At 36.5% G+C, this 16,499-nt stretch overlaps 1 protein-coding gene across 1 annotated transcript in view; it reads right to left on the bottom strand.

The window, feature by feature from the left end:
- Positions 1 to 6,560: 6,560 nt before the first annotated feature.
- The window catches only part of PRKX (protein kinase cAMP-dependent X-linked catalytic subunit), a 352,993-nt gene continuing 343,054 nt past the window's right edge, over positions 6,561 to 16,499 (bottom strand). Inside the window, exons 6-9 of the mRNA XM_053706444.1 lie at positions 13,368 to 13,425; positions 11,187 to 11,264; positions 9,384 to 9,514; positions 6,561 to 8,240 (exon numbers count right to left, since the gene is read on the bottom strand). Of these exons, the coding sequence (XP_053562419.1) occupies positions 9,389 to 9,514; positions 11,187 to 11,264; positions 13,368 to 13,425 (262 nt within the window). The 3' untranslated portion in view covers positions 6,561 to 8,240; positions 9,384 to 9,388. The remainder of the gene's footprint in view (positions 8,241 to 9,383; positions 9,515 to 11,186; positions 11,265 to 13,367; positions 13,426 to 16,499) is intronic.

The raw sequence follows: 16,499 nt of genomic DNA on the forward strand, positions 1-16,499 counted from the left end.
CAACAAAGCTTTATGGAGATTTCTTATTTGTATGAATCCATCATACTTACATTGGCTGGGATCCAACTGTTTTTCTTACTGGCGCAAAACGTTTCTGTTCAACTAACAGTTTGCTTCAAACTTCCCAAAATGGATTACAAACAAAATCCTGATTCTCCAATCCAGAGAAAAGTTTGCTGCAATAATTTCCATAACTGAATACAAACATGAGGTTCTGTCTGGCTCAACGCTTCATGAATTAATTACAGATATACTCCTATTTGAAGAAGATTATGAAAAAGTTCAGTTTAATTCCTGGATCATTAATGTCTGACTTTATTTTTTTTGCATTATTAAGGACACTTTGATTTCATGTCCGTTACTCTGCTGAATCCCGGACATTAATGACGCATTTCTTTTTCTGTGGGAACGAAGGGCTGGACACTTTCTTATCTTTTCTTCAAGAATGTATTGGAGGGGCTGTAACAGGCTTTCATTAACCCTGTGATACACCTGTGCTTGTAAATGTAATTTTTAGTTAACAATGCATAACTTTGCAAATAAACTTTGTTTATAGCATGCTTGTCTCAATAAAAGCTGCTATGTAATGTTAGATTGCAAATTAATATTGCTATTCACTTGATAAATATGCCAACAGTAAGAAATACATTCTTTCAGCAAGACACTTATAACTAACTATAAATGATAGATTTCTTTTAAATCTATCATGTACAGCTTCTATACATAAAGACTGTACCTTGTTATAAGAGCCTGTTCACATAAATTGTGAAAAATATAATCTTTAATATGCTTATTTTGCAATATATGTATGATTATATTCAAATATATGTTTAAATGATGTACAATATGTACAATGTATAACTGAATACTTTTATATGTTTAAACAAAAGTCTTTTACAATATAAAAGGTTTTTATTATCTGTCTGCTAACATACTAACCAACTAACTAGTCTTAACATAAGATGTTATATGATTTAAAATGGAGGTTTATTCAACCTTGAATTTATAGCTCTAAAATGGATGCTCCTTGCAATTTAAAGTGTGTATGTCTAAACTCTTGTATAACAGATTATCAAGGCCACATAGTTGAAGATAGAAAAAGCTAGACAAGTTTTGTTGATGTTAAAATGATGCTAAAAATACATATAAAAAGAAAACAATAAATGATGACGTCATCCAAATAAAAAACTATAAAAACACCTTGTTGTAAACATGAGGCAGGTGACTCTGACAGGATATTATAGAGCATTTCTAAGGATAAGATTTGGTTGCAAAGAAGTCATTTCGAGTGGTATGTAACAATTGTTATTGAAAGCAAGTTTAACTGATAGTCTTTTTAACTCTGTGTGTATATTGGATTTAAATTAATTTAATTTTATATTACTTCTGTAAGCTGATTTTTCTGTATAATAAAATTTATTTTTAAACAATGTTATCTTCTCAAGTACCATTTCTTTATTGTACTCAAAACTTTATTTGTAAGAAATGAGACCTGTTTCACTGATATAATATTTAAAGTTCAGTGCTTGGAATTTATATTTCAATATAACTGTGCTTTAAGACCTTATAAGTGAATTAGGTGTGAATCACTACACTGTAATCAAAATTTGAGCTGTGAGTAAATCAATTGAGAAAAACTAAACACATAATAAGCATCTCTTTTGTGGCTTATTGACAGAAACTGCCTTCACAAGTAAGTAAGCTAAGTTTGTGAAGCACTTGTTGAAGACATCTTCCGTTTTCAAAAGCTTGTGAAACTGCATTACTGTGAATAAAGTTTCTGTCAATGATCAATAAGCAAAACAAAAGTCAAATGGCATAATTATTAGGTTTATATAAATAATAAATCCAGATCGCTGTTGTAAATGTACTGTAAGTGGCATTTTTACTCACTCTGATGGCTCAAAATGTAAAAAAGAACTATGACATATAATTCTGCTTCGGCAGACTCTGCTCACAGGGCTGTACTCCTCTGTTCAGCGCAGCATTCTAGGGCCTATAAATGCTTTGCGCGTGGCCTGGAATGTATCAAGTCACACCAAGGAAAATTCAGGCATGGCTAGTAATAGCAGATGGCGCTCAGCAGGGACAATTGGGGGGGACGGGGACATTAGGGACAGAAAAAACAGGTGCCAGGGGTTGATTTAAAAGCGCCCAAGCACTCTCTTTCTGAAGACATGCAGATCACAGCATGTATGATGGCACACCGAGAAAATGTACAAGGGTATATGGCGCCCTGGGAAGTTGCCCAGTTCGCCTGCCCCTTAAAATGGACCTGATGATGTGGGGTTATGACTGACTGTTTTTTACTTGCTTACCTAGCCTACATTGTGAGTAATTACTGCAGGGTCCTTAGATCATGCTAGACATCTGCACTAGATATTCCTCGAGGAAGCTTACTTAGGCACAGCTTGCTCTTTACTTGGGATAATTGCCAAGAGTGGAGGGGAACTGACCAGCATGGAGGCACTTGGAGAGTCGATTGCTCCTATGCTGCAGGTGTTTGATGTACAACTGTTGGCTGGGGATCCTATTTTGTGCATGCCAGGGGTGAAACTGCGTCTGGGCCCCTGACCTGCCACTGCCTGCACTGATATCATGTGAGTGTGACATGATGCTTCACTAGTGTCTCTGACTACAGGGGTGTTTCTGTTGTATCCATTGGTGTGTATGTGTGTATGTATGTATGTGACTGTGTGTGTATTTATGCATGTATGTGTGTGTGTCAGAGGCGTATTACTGCATAGGCCAACAAGGCCGGTGCCCAAGCGACAAATTTTGGGGGGCGGTACTTGAGTTGGCACTGAATATGTTGGCATGATTTTAAAAAAAAAAATTGACCGTGCCGAGGTCACGTGACATTTAAGACCTGCCACCCACCTTCCTGTTTGACACGCCGCACATGGCGGTGAGAAGAACACTCAGAAGAAGAAGCGCTAGTGGAGTTGCTGTGGTCTGCTGTGGTGTTGATGAGTGGGATCGGTGGAGCGGAGCCTGAGAGGACTGGAGAGGAGGGGGCTGACCCGGCTGCCCGCTGACTTAAGGTAGGGCAGGGTACTGGGCATGCCACAGACAGCTCCAAACTAAGTTTAACAATGGGATTGGGTAGACCATAGTGGTAGTGTTAATTTCACACCAGGAAAATATTACTTACATGCCCACGGTCCACCTCATAATGGAGATCAGTGTTCTGTTAGCTCAGCACGCTGCCAAATAAAAAGAGTGATATGCACACAGGACATGTACTTTCTTTCAAAATTAAATTCCAGCCTGGGCCAAAACATTAACACTCTGAGTCTGTTCCGATGGATCATGGAAGAGAAACTTACAAAACTGGCCCCGTGATGTGAGACTGTAGACACTGTCTACAATATCCAGTCTGCTCTCACAACCTAGCGGTTCTTTCCATTTTATGTTCACGGTTCACATCCCACCCCTCAAGGTATCTTATTATCTACCGTATCTTACAGGATCCAAATAATATACTACAGTATATATACATATGCATTTTAATTTGTAATTGGACATCACATATGTAATATACCAGCAGAGTTGCTGGGGAAAAAAAACGAACATCTAACAAATGTTAAAGGGACATTAAAAACTAATTATGGCTGCTGCCATTTTAGAACCTCAACCTAGGTTTCACTAGATATCTTAAGGAGAGTTGTTGCACACGTCAGCCCATGAATTATTTTCTAACTGGTCCTAATATAAATATATACTGTATGTGTGTATATATATATATATATATATATATATATATATATATATATATATATATATATATATATATATATATATATGTGTGTGTGTTTATTTATACAGTATATTTATATATATATATATACTGTGTATATATATATATATATATATATATATATATATATATATATATATATATTGTATAATTTTATTTATACTGTGTGTATATATATACACAGTATATATACAGTGGATATAAAAAGTCTACACACCCCTGTTAAAATGGCAGGTTTCTGTGATGTAACAAAATGAGACAAAGATAAATCATTTCAGAACTTTTTCCACCTTTCGTGTGACCTATAAACTGTACAACTCAATTGAAAAACAAACAAATCTTTTAGGTGAAGGGAAGTAAAAATAAAAAACTAAAATAATATGGTTGCATAACTGTGCACACCCTTAAACTAATACTTTGTTGAAGCACCTTTTGATTTGATCACAGCACTCAGTCTTTTTGGGTATGAGTCTATCAGCATGGCACATCTTGACTTGGCAAGATTTGCTCACTCATCTTTGAAAAACACTCCAAATCTGTCAGATTGCGAGGTCATCTCCTGTGCATAGCCCTCTTCAGATCACCCCAAAGATTTTCGATCGGATTCAGGTCTGGGCTCTGGCTGGGCCATTCCAAAAATGTAATCTTCTTCTGGTGAAGCCATTCCTTTGTTGATTTGAATGTATGCTTTGGGTCATTGTCATGCTGAAAGATTAAGTTCCTCTTCATGTTCAGCTTTCTAGCAGAAGCCTGAGGGTTTTGTGCCAATGTTGACTGGTATTTGGAACTGTTCATAATTCCCTCTACCTTGACTAAGGCCCCAGTTCCAACTGAAGAAAAACAGCCCCAAAGCATGATGCTGCTACCACCATGCTTCACTGTGGGTATGGTGTTCTTTTGGTGAAGTGCAGTGCTGTTTTTGTGCCAAACATATCTTTCAGAATTATGGCCAAAAAGTTCAACCTTGGTTTCATCAGAACATAACACCTTTTCCTACATGCTTTTGGGAGACTTCAGATGTGTTTTTGCTAAATTTAGCTAAGCTTGGATGTTTTTCTTCATAAGAAAAGGCTTCAGTCTTGCCACTCTACCCCATAGCCCAGACATATGAAGAATACAGGAGATTGTTGTCACATGTACCACACAGCCAGTACTTGCCAGATATTCCTGCAGCTCATTTAATGTTGCTGTAGGCCTCTTGGCTGCCTCCCAGAACAGTTTTCTTCTCTTCTTTTCATCAATTTTGGAGGGACATCCAGTTCTTGGTAATGTCACTGTTGTGCCATATTTTCTTCACTTGATGATGACTGTCTTCACTGTGTTCCATGGTATATCTAATGCCTTGGAATTTTTTGTTGTACCCTTCTCCTGACTGATACCTTTTAACAATGAGATTCCTTTAATGATTTGGAAGCTCTCAGCTGACCATGGCTTTTGCTGTTGGATGCGACTAAGAAAATGTCAGGAAAGGCCTACTAGAGCAGCTGAACTTTATTTGGGGTTAATAAGAGGCACTTTAAATGATGGCAGGCGTGTACTGATTCCTATTTAACATGATTTTGAATTAAACTTTCATGATTCAGATAGGGCATGCAATTTTAAACAACTTTCCAATTTACTTCTATTATGTAATTTGCTCAATTTTTTAGATATCTTTTGTTGAAGAAATAGCAATGTACATGTGTAAGCCAATCACAGAAGGCCTTTATGTGCAGCAACCAATCAGCAGCTACTGAGCATATCTAGATATGCTTTTTAGCAAGTGATATCAAGAGAATGAAGCAAATTAGATAATAGACGTAAATTAGAAAGTTGTTTAAAATGACATGCTCTTTCTAAATGCCTTAGTAAGCTCCTGCCCACACTCCCTTGGCTTGGACAGTTTGCTAAGCTTGCTCCTACATACTGAAAGCACATGTTGTGTGGCGTGCTGCTCAAAATGAGGAGTCAGACTCGCACCCAGTCAAGAGGATGTCAGGGCTGAACCACCTGTTAAAGAAGCTGCTGCATGAATATGCGGAGCGCTGCACAAGAGTCCATATTAATGCAATGCCGCTGCCTCTGGTTCTTTCAATGACTACAGTTAAGGTCTGTCCTGGCTCACAGGGGGCAATCACCCCATTCCCCGCCCCCCTGGATCCGCCACTGGGGAGGGAGGAAATAGTAAACAAAAACTCACATAAATTGCCTTAAAGTATTATCCCAAGCCTCCCTTGGGGAAAGTGAAACAAACACATTTTTATATGTATTTTACAACAAAAGGCTGCAAAATAAATAATTAAAGTATATTGCAAAGTTTCACTTGCAATAATGAAACATTTTATGTGTTGTTGAAATGTCAAGTTTAATGGTCCTCTACGTATAAGCCACTGCTTAGTGTTTTGTTTATGAGAACATAAAACAGACTGTTTTATATACATTTAACATTCTTGCTTAGAATACATATGATACATCAGTACCACAATCACAATGAGTCAGCACTGATTGGCTAAAATGCAAGTCTGTCAAAAAAAGAAATGGAATAAGGGAAACTTAGATACAACGTAATCACAGAGGTAAAATTATATTAATATAACCAATGCGGATTATGCAAAACTGGGGAATGGGTAATAAAGGGATAATCTATCTTTTTAAACAATAACAATTCTGGAGTAGACTGTCCCTTTAAGTTATGGACTTACTTTATATAAATGATTACAAAATAATGAACTTAAATCATTGTTGTTGGGGCATATTTATACATTAATATAATGCAAAACATAACACAACATGTTTCTTATTTAAAAAAAAAACACTATAACATATTTAAAAGCATTTTAATGACATAAGGGAGAAGAAAAAACAAAAAAATATTTTTATTACTTCATTGACAAAGTCTTGGGGGAAAACACAATTTCAAAAATAAAACTCAGACTTTGTAAAGTACAAACATTTACATCTTTGCACATTTTGTGCTTAGGTCTTAATATTTTCTTTTATTTACATACATGTACTAACTTTGTGCTATTTAAACACACAGTTTAAGTAAAAATGTCAATTTTAAACTAACTTTTTATATATAAAAAAATGCAATTTAACGTTATACCACATTGAATAATTCTAAGCAGTACTGTTTAACTGAATTATACAGCAGTAGCAATGGAAGATTCACCAATGTGTCAGGCAAATCTTGTTAATAATTGTACGAATATGGGTAACCTTGCAAAAGATGTATATTAAAAAAATAATCTAGTAATTCAGCTCCATTCTAAACCATATTATATAATAACTAACTAGGGAATTCTCTATATCTAAATGTGGATTCTATTATGCTGGTAATATAGCAGCAAATTCAAAATAGTTTTTTATTAACCATGATTAATACTAGTGATGTGTTACTACATGATATTCCATACTTCACAGGCGATGGTTTCCATTTTTTATTGATAATCTTAATTCTAAACGAACACCACTAGTTTTGTTTTAGTTTTTTTTTTTTGTATGGCTTAAAAACGTGATTATATATCAGTAAAACATTGCATTATTTTAATTAGATTACTATTTTTTTATTGTTTATACAGTACTAAATAAAACCAAGATCTTATTCAGGAATATATATTCTGGCCTCCAGCATACATAGAACACTGAATCCATTAGCAAATAAACTGGGCAAGGATAATAGTGATAAAGTTTAGCAAGTATTGATAATGAATTCACATTCTCACAAGGGTTTTAGCCCAGTTGCAAGTCCAAGGTAAAACAAAGCAAAATCAAAATAAGATTCTGGCAGCATATCATTTTGAATTAAAAAAATAAAATTAAAAAAAAAAATTCTATAGAAATTCTGGTTGCTTTGACATTTACATGATACCAATAAGTAATTTGTACCATGATAAAGGATCAAGTATCTGACTTTTAAAAAAAAAAATTCTTACCATTTCTATTCTCAACATTTCACAAATTCAGAAATGAAACCTGCTGTTGAGTAGAATAAATTTAGAAATAAGTTTTCCTCCTTAAATAAAAAAAGAATCCTTTATATATGAAACACATTTTCTCTCTCAACGCATCAAACGTGCAAGGATATCAGTGTCAATCATTCTAAAAGTAATAAAATTAGAAGCAGAACTGTAACTATTTAAATTTCCACAAAGAATGCTAAAGTCCATGTGTAAAATGTGGTGTTTAAGCCACCACTAAATTCTGAACTTGTAGGTCATAGAAAAGTTCTGAAGAAAAAAAAAAAATACATGAATAATAGCCATGTATAGCCTGTGAGGACTAATGGACCCAGCGCTTTGGAATGCTCTGAAATCTTCTTTTCAGAGGTCTGCAAGTCACTCAGAAGTGCATATCAGGAATTCTGTCAATTCTCTTGCTAATCTGAACGGCTTTTCCTGTTTTGATCGTAGCAGAGGTATCTTAGTACATCAGAGAACATCAAATTCGCTGTTCATCTTTTAGCACTGTATTTCAGTAAGGGAATTTCCATTTCCACTTTCTGGAAAAACAAAATAATATTAATTTAAATCAATAATTACGTTTTGAGCACTTATTTTCATTCAGACCAAGCAAACCCTCATTTATGTATCCCAAATTTACAACACAATAGCTATCTTTATTAAATATCACATGGACTTTCATAATAAGTAGTGAGTACACCTTTTATTATTATATCAGCCTCTACCCTGCCAAATATATTTTTTTAATCTCCAAAGTAATATAAAACTAGCCACTTAGTGTAAACAATTCAAGGAAGTTACACATAATTAAAATAAGTACTAAAATGATCACTTGGTGGAATATTACGAATGTGTAGATCCTATACTTTCTACAAATGCTTTTCAGAAATGTTCATAAGCTCTAACATACTATTTAAATGAATGTATGTCTGGGTGCAGTATTTACTTCAATAAGATTTTTTACACTAATTTCCTAACAAATGCAACCACATTTATCAACTCCAAGATGACAGTGGGATTTTGGTTTTAAAGGCTACAAAAACCTATTTTATTATATAGGGCTTCTTCCCTCAGTTTTCAATCTTTCTGTTCTTTATATCAAAATTCCTCCTCAGAAGTTAAATGTTTTAATAGAGGGCCAAGATTATAAACAGCCGCATACCATTATATAAACATTGAGTCCATAAGCCTACAAAAAGAAATTTAGGTTAAAGGGACACTGAACCCAAATTTTTTCTTTCGTGATTCAGATAGAGCATGCAATTTTAAGCAACTTTCTAGTTTACTCCTATTATCAATTTTTCTTTGTTTTCTTGTTATCTTTATTTGAAAAAGAATGCATCTCAACTTTTTTTTTGTTCAGACCTCTGGACAGAACTTTTTTTATTGGTGGATGAATTTATCCACCAATCAGCAAGAACAACCCAGGTTGTTCACCAAAAATGGGCCGGCATCTAAACTTACATTCTTGCATTTCAAATAAAGATACCAAGAGAATGAAGAAAATTTGATAATAGGAGTAAATTAGAAAGTTTCTTAAAATGTCATGCTCTATCTGAATCACGAAAGAAAAGAAATTGGGTTCAGTGTCCTTTTAAGGATTTACTGTTTACAAACATTTTAGACACAATCTATGTTATTTATTATATTTTATATCTGACAAAGTTTTTCTAGACTCATACCTTACTTAGAAATGTTTAAACATTTCTAAATCTTTTGCAGGTACTGGTGGTGCTTTGTTCCAGTCATCTTCAGGATAAGCTTCAAAATTGGATGTATCGCCTTCATGTGCTACTTTCGGCATTATTGGAGGCTAGTCATGAGGAGAAATAATAATATTTTTTTATTGCACATTATCTGAACTGTAGAAAAATTTTAATTTTATATTTTATTAAATCTACTAAACAAAATGTTGTTACATTTTTAACCAATGCACATTAAGCTGCATATCACCGTTTGCACCAATTCAATTTGATAAAGTCATCTTTCCATATGTATACATAAGACCTATTTACTCAAATATTATCCTCTATTTGAATGGGACTAACCATGGTCATACATATTATTGTTCTTCAAAGAAAATGTAAAGATGTTTGACACTTTATTAAATCAGAAGATGATTAAACTCTCCACAATCTTGATTAATACACTGTGAAAAATATTTGCTATTAACAATGGTAATATTGTGTGATGTCAAAGCAATTTGTGAGGTACAAAGTTGAGAAGCAAAATAAAGTGATGTGGGACAGAGTATATGAGTGAGGTGATAGAACAATGCATGAAAGAGATTAGATGGAGAAAGTTGAAAGGGTTGAGGAAGTATAGGTCCCAACTGTCCTCCACTCATGCCTTCCATTTTCAAGTAAAACGTCTTATTGACGCTATCACTACTGCTTCAGGATCTGCTGTGATCAAGCAATACCGACTATCCTCAGCAGCACATATCCTCCTCCAGCATTACTACTAAACATAGAAAGCTAGTGGGCTGAATAACAGAGGAGAGAAAATGTAGAAAAATATGATGATGTAGATTCTAAAAAGTAGATTGCAAGACCGAGATGATAGCGACAGCTTGACCCTGAGTAGATGAGATAGAGAAAAGTTGGTATAATATAGGGAAGGGTAAACAAGTATAAAGTAATAGAGGCACAGAGACTAGAGAATAAACTGATAGCAAAGGTGATAGGCACTTTATAAACCTAGTATAAAAAAAATAATGGAGCTGCGGTAGCTAAGATGGTGGTCAGGAATGTGGGTGTGTGTGGCAGGAAGAGCTGTTTGGAAGGAATCAGGGAAGTGTCAGGTGGGAGGGTAATAATACATTTAGTATTAAAATACTATTACCCTTACTGTGTTACTAATTAAAGGGAAACAAAAACACAATTATTTTCTTTCATGATTCAGATAGAGCATGCAATTTTAAGCAACTTTCTAATTTACTCCTATTATTATTTTGTCTTTGTTCCCTTTCTACCTTTATTTGAAAAAGCAGGAATGTAAGCATAGGAGCCAACCCATTTTTGGTTCAGCACCTGTCTAGAACCTGCAAATTGGTGGCTAAATGTAGCCACCAATCAGCAAGAGCTACCCAGGTGCTGAACCAGAAATGGTCCAGCTCCTATGCTTACATTCCTGCTTTTTCAAATAAAGATAGAAAGAGAATGAAGAAAATCTTATAATAGGAGCACATTAGAAAGATGCTTAAAATTACATGCTCTATCTGAATCATGAAAGAAACAATTTGGGTTTTGTGTCCCTTTAACACCTTCACTGCTTGGAATTTTAGAAATGTGGTCTGCAGTTGTAATTAGCAGCCTTCTAATTGCCAAACCAGGTTATTATAAAAGAGTATCTGGTGGCCGTTTTTTTATGGAAATTAACATTATGATTTGTTTAAAAAAGTCCCTAACATTTGCATCACTGTACATTTATTTATTTTAACTGGTTAAGAAAAAATCATGTATCCATAAAAGAGATTCCTTTACCTTTAGTTTTCTTTGTGGCACTGCATCCCATTCTATTGACCTAAACCATCTATGCCGCTTGACATCATCTGCTCCATTCTAGAACCAAAGTGATAAAATAAGTTATTTCACATTTTAACAAAATCTGAACATTTCCTTGTTTAATAAAAATGGTAAAATAGTGAAAATAAAATAAAATATTAACATCAGAATGTCTGTTCATGATTGCAATGATAGTTTTAAAATGCTAAAATGTGTAAGCATGCACAATCTCAAAAACTTGCCGGCATGAATAGAAACTAGCAGCTTATTATAATGTATGTGAACTCCCCTTAAAGAAATAAACCGTTCCTAAGGTAAAAAAATGCCTTTAAAACAATCCCTTAGGGGCCTCGTTATGCTGATGAGGCATCTTATACAATCTCCCCAGACCAGAGAAATCTACAGAATCGGACCCTATATGATATGCACATATATGCAAGGCTGTAATTAGCAGCAAGTTGTTTTGATGATGCTCATTTGTCTAATAAGCTGCTATTTTTTTTCTTCTGTGCCTTTTGTAAAAATGCTTGTTACATATAAATATTCTCATTTTTACTTAAAGGGACATTCAACCCAAAAAAATGTATATCATGATTCAGATAGATAAACAACATTCCAATTTACTTCTATTTTTTAATTTGCTTCATTCTTCAGATATTCTTTGTTGAAGAAATAGCAATGCACATGAGTGAGCCAATCACTGAAGGCATCTATGTGCAGCCACCAATCAGCAAGTACTGAGCCTATCTAGGCATGCTTTTCAACAAAAGATATCAAGAGAATGAATAAAATTAGATAACAGAAGCAAATTGGAAAGTTGTTGCATGCTCTTTCTAAAACATGAAAGAAAAAATGTGGGTTTCATGTCCCTTTAACCCAAATGTAGGAAATTCACATGTAACAGAATTATATTAGACATACGTTGGGAAGCCTTAAATACTAAGACACAATCTCCTTTTTTGGTTTTGAATATAGTTGGTAAACAAGCCAAAAATTACTCAAGCTGAGAAATAGGATCAAGCAGAAAACCCCCCAAAAAACCCTTAGTTTCTACTTTAGCCCATACATGTGGTACCAGCAAATACACAAAGGGTATTATATACATTTATTTTCAACTGAGATCAAATTACTACTACTGGCTGCTGGGAAACCTTGAGATCTACTGGTCAACCACAATCTCCCTTGTGTGCACAGCTGGTCTAGTATGATTCACTACAAATTAAAAGAAATCTCCAATGGGAAAAATCCATCTGGTTCCCATATTAACGTACACAGCTGATTGAATTGGATTCAGAAAGCCACCTCTCATTTTAGTAAATGGCCTCCATAGGATACATTTCTTTCTGGGAAGTACTGTTAAGTATTGTTAGAGAGACTATTCAACTATTTATTCTGTTGTCTCTGAACTACAGCCCATAATACTTTATGAGAACATGAAAATAGGGGTCTCATGACTCTTCTAGAGAATTTATAGAACTCTTTACTGGCTTCAATTACAAGATTCAGAGAAATAAAGTAGGTGTTAATTCTCAAGTCTCAGATGCTTTATTATATTAAAAATCAACATACTTCCATTTCTAAATTTTATTTGACTATAGGCAATATTTTTATTGCATTATGTCAAATTCCAAATTATTTTTCCCTTTCAATTTGGTTTTATTATTAGAGCAAAAGAGGCTAATCTAATTAATCTAAATGTAGATTTTCTGTAGTTTATGGGACATTAAACAAAAAAAAGGTCATCAAATGTTTAACTATGTATAGTAAAAACAAAAACGGGTTTCAATGCTCACTGCATCTTGCAGAGCCCTATCCCTGCAAAATATTACTCAACAACTTCTTGATAAGTGCAGGAGTTCCTTTACACCTGTAATTAACTGCCCACAGCAAAAAACATAACAAGTAATCAATAAGTATACCTGGGCAACACAATACAAATATTGGCTAACAGGCTTCCTCTGCTACCAGCAATAACATCAACTAATTGTTAATACCAGAAAAAATATATAAAATATATTGCACTGAATATTCATAAAAACACCATCAAATATGTTTTGTCAATAAAGTTACTTTTGTCATTCACCAATTACCCTGTCCATAAAGTTTTTTTTTTTTGTTTTTTTTATAACATATCAATATAGAATGTTTCATTTAACAAACCTTCATGTTTCCAAGTCGTCTGGTTCTATCTACAACAAGGAGTTTCTTTATGAGGTCTCTGAAATAATACAAAATGATTAAGTAAATACAAAGTTCAGGTAAATTGGAAAAACAGATTCACTCACAATTTTGTTTTGTTTTTTAACAATAGTTTTGTCCAGATATATATGTTCACAACAAATTTTAAAATCTCAAAATATTTAATACAGTTGGATTAAAAGAGAAATGTACTTTATTATTATTATTATTCTTTATTTATAAAGCGCCGACAGATTCTGCAGCGCTGCCCATGGGTACAAGGATAACAGTACAGTGGAGAAACAAAACAATAAGACACAAAATTTTACAGACAAATACAGGGGGAATTGAGGGCCCTATTCCTGTGGGAACTTACAATCTAGATGGGTAGGAGGATTGGAAACAGGAGGTGGGGACTGCAGAGGTGAGAATGATATTAGTGAGGAGATAGAGGGCAACTGTTAGTTAATTGAAGTTAGTTTGTTGATAAGTTGGGTGATAAGCTTCCCTGAACAGAAAGGTCTTTAGGGAACGTTTAAAGGAGGAGAGGTTAGGGGCAAGTCTGACATCTCAAGGAAGTGCATTCCAGAAGGTTGGTGCCGCACGAGAGAAGTCCTGTAGTCTAGAATGAGAGGAGGTGATGGTAGAGCAGGTCGTTGTTGAATCTTAGGGGACGGGCAGGAGTATATTTGTTGATGAGTGAGGACAGGTAGGGTGGGGACAGCATTGGTGAGGGCTTTGTAGGTCAGTGGTAACAATTTTGAATTTAACTCTGTTGTGAATGGGGAGCCAGTGAAGGGACTCACAGAGAGGTGCAGCAGAAACAGAGCATTGAGAGAGGTGGATTAGCATGGCAGATGCATTTAGGAAGGATTGGAGGGGAGAGAGGTGGGAGAGAGGGAGGCCAGTTAGTAAGTTGTTACAGTAGTCAAGTCAGGAAATTACCAGGGAGTGGATGAGCTGTTTGGTAGTTTTAGCACTCAGAAACGGACGAATTTTGGAGATATTGCATAGGTGGTTGTGTGGTAGGATGAGAGAGCAGTTGGATGTGGGGAATGAAGGACAGAACTGAGTTAAGCATGACTCCGAGGCAGCGGACTTGGGGTGATGGGGAGATAGTGGTGCCGCCAACAGTGATAGAAAAATTAGAGACTGGAGTGGAGCTAGAGGGGGAATTAGAAGTAGTTCGGTCTTGGACATATTTATTTTTAGGTGGTGAGAGGCCATCCAGGAGGAAATGCCAGATAAGCAGTCGCTGATATGAGAGTTGACAGAAGGAGAGAGTGCAGGGGTGGAAAGGTAGATCTGGGTATCATCAGCATAGAGGTGATAGCTGAAGCCATAGCTGTTGATAAGTTTACCCAGTGAAGAAGTGTAAATAGAGAAGAGTAGAGGACCCAGGACAGAGCCTTGAGGTACTCCAACAGACAGGGGCAATAGAGAGGAGAAGTCACCAGCAAAAGAGACGAGAAGGATCTGTTAGAGAGATAAGAGTGAATCCAGGAGAGGGCAGTGTCACAGAGACCAAGAGAACTGAGAGACCGTAGGAGAAGGGGATGGTCAACAGTGTCAAAGGCAGCAGATAGGTCAAGTAAGATGAGTATAGAGTAGTACCCTTTGTTTTTAGCAGAAAGGAGATCGTTAGTAACCTTGGTGAGGGCAGTCTCAGTTGAGTGTTGGGGACGGAAGCCAGATTGCAGGGGGTCGAGCAATGAGTTGGAGGACAGGAAGTGGGTTAGGCGATTGAAAACTAGTTTTTCAAGGAGCTTTGAAACTAGTGGGAGCAGTGATATGGGGCGTAGTTTGCAGGGGAGTTAGGAGTCGAGGGAGGGTTTTTTGAGGATGGGGGGTGACCTTCGCATGTTTGAAGGAGGCAGGGAATGAGGGATAGGTTAAATATGTGAGTAAGAGCCGGAGTGAGGGTGGTGAGACAGAGGAGGAAATTAGATGTGAAGGAATAGGGTCAAGTGGACAGGTAGTGAGGTGTGAGGAAGACAAAAGGGAAGGCACTTCACTCTCAGTGGTTGGGAGGAGGGTGCAGAAGAGTGGCAGAGGGGGTGACTGGGAGCGGAGTTGGGAGATTGCAGGTTTGTGTGTGGGATGTTTCCTCGGATTGCAAGTGTTTTATTGAGAAAATAGTCAGCAAGGTCTTGAGCACTGAATGCAGATGAGGGGGGTGGTGCAGGTGGGTAGAGGAGAGAGTTTGAAAATAGAGAAGAGTCTTTTAGGGTTTGAGGAGTGAGTGGATATAAGAGAAGAGAAGTAGGTTTGCTTAGCTAAGCGAAGGGCAGAGGTGTAAGAGTAGAGAATGAACTTATAGTGCATGAAATCATGTTCAGAGGGGGATTTCCTCCAGACGCGTTAAGCAGTGCGGGAGCATTTTTGTAGGTGACGCGTTTGTTGGGAGTGCCAGGGTTGGAGTCGACAACGTGGGGCTTTGCGAGGTTCTGGTGGAGCGAGAGTGTCAAGTGCAGCAGAGAGAGTATTGTTATAGTGGGTTATAGCAAGGTCAGGGCAGGATATCGTGGAAGAGTGGGGGAGGCGTAGTTGAATAATATTGGAGAGTTGGGGAGCGTCCACAGTGTGCAGATTTCTACTGGTGCAGGGGCGAGAGGGGAAGTAAGTTTAGTATCTATATTAGGATTAAAGGTGAGCAGATGGTGGTCTGAGATGGGAAATGGGCGACATGCAACATTGGAGAGAGAGCAGAGATAGGAGAATACCAGATGAATCGAGTGTCCATCGCGGTGGGTAGGGAATAGGGTGGATTGTGAGAGGCCGAAGGAGTTAGTGAGTGATGATGGGTTATCAATGGGGATGTTGAAGTCCCCTAAGATTAGAGCAGGTGTATTTGTGGAGAGAAAGTAAGGAAGCCAGGCAGCAAAGTTGTCAAGGAATTGGGAAGTTGTTCCGGGGGGGCGATAGATAACTGCCCCACTCTGAGAGAGGGGAGAACAGGGCGAATGCAGTGGACCTTCAAAGGAAGAAAAGGAGAGAGATGGAAATGGGGATAGGTACTGATAGGAGCAGGAGGGGGAGAGTAAGATGCCAACACCGCCACCGTGTCTCTCACCTGGCCTACAACTTTTGTGGGAACTTTTATGTCGCTCTGTT

Source organism: Bombina bombina, chromosome 3 (genome assembly GCF_027579735.1).
Source record: "Bombina bombina isolate aBomBom1 chromosome 3, aBomBom1.pri, whole genome shotgun sequence".
Classification (NCBI taxonomy): domain Eukaryota; kingdom Metazoa; phylum Chordata; class Amphibia; order Anura; family Bombinatoridae; genus Bombina; species Bombina bombina.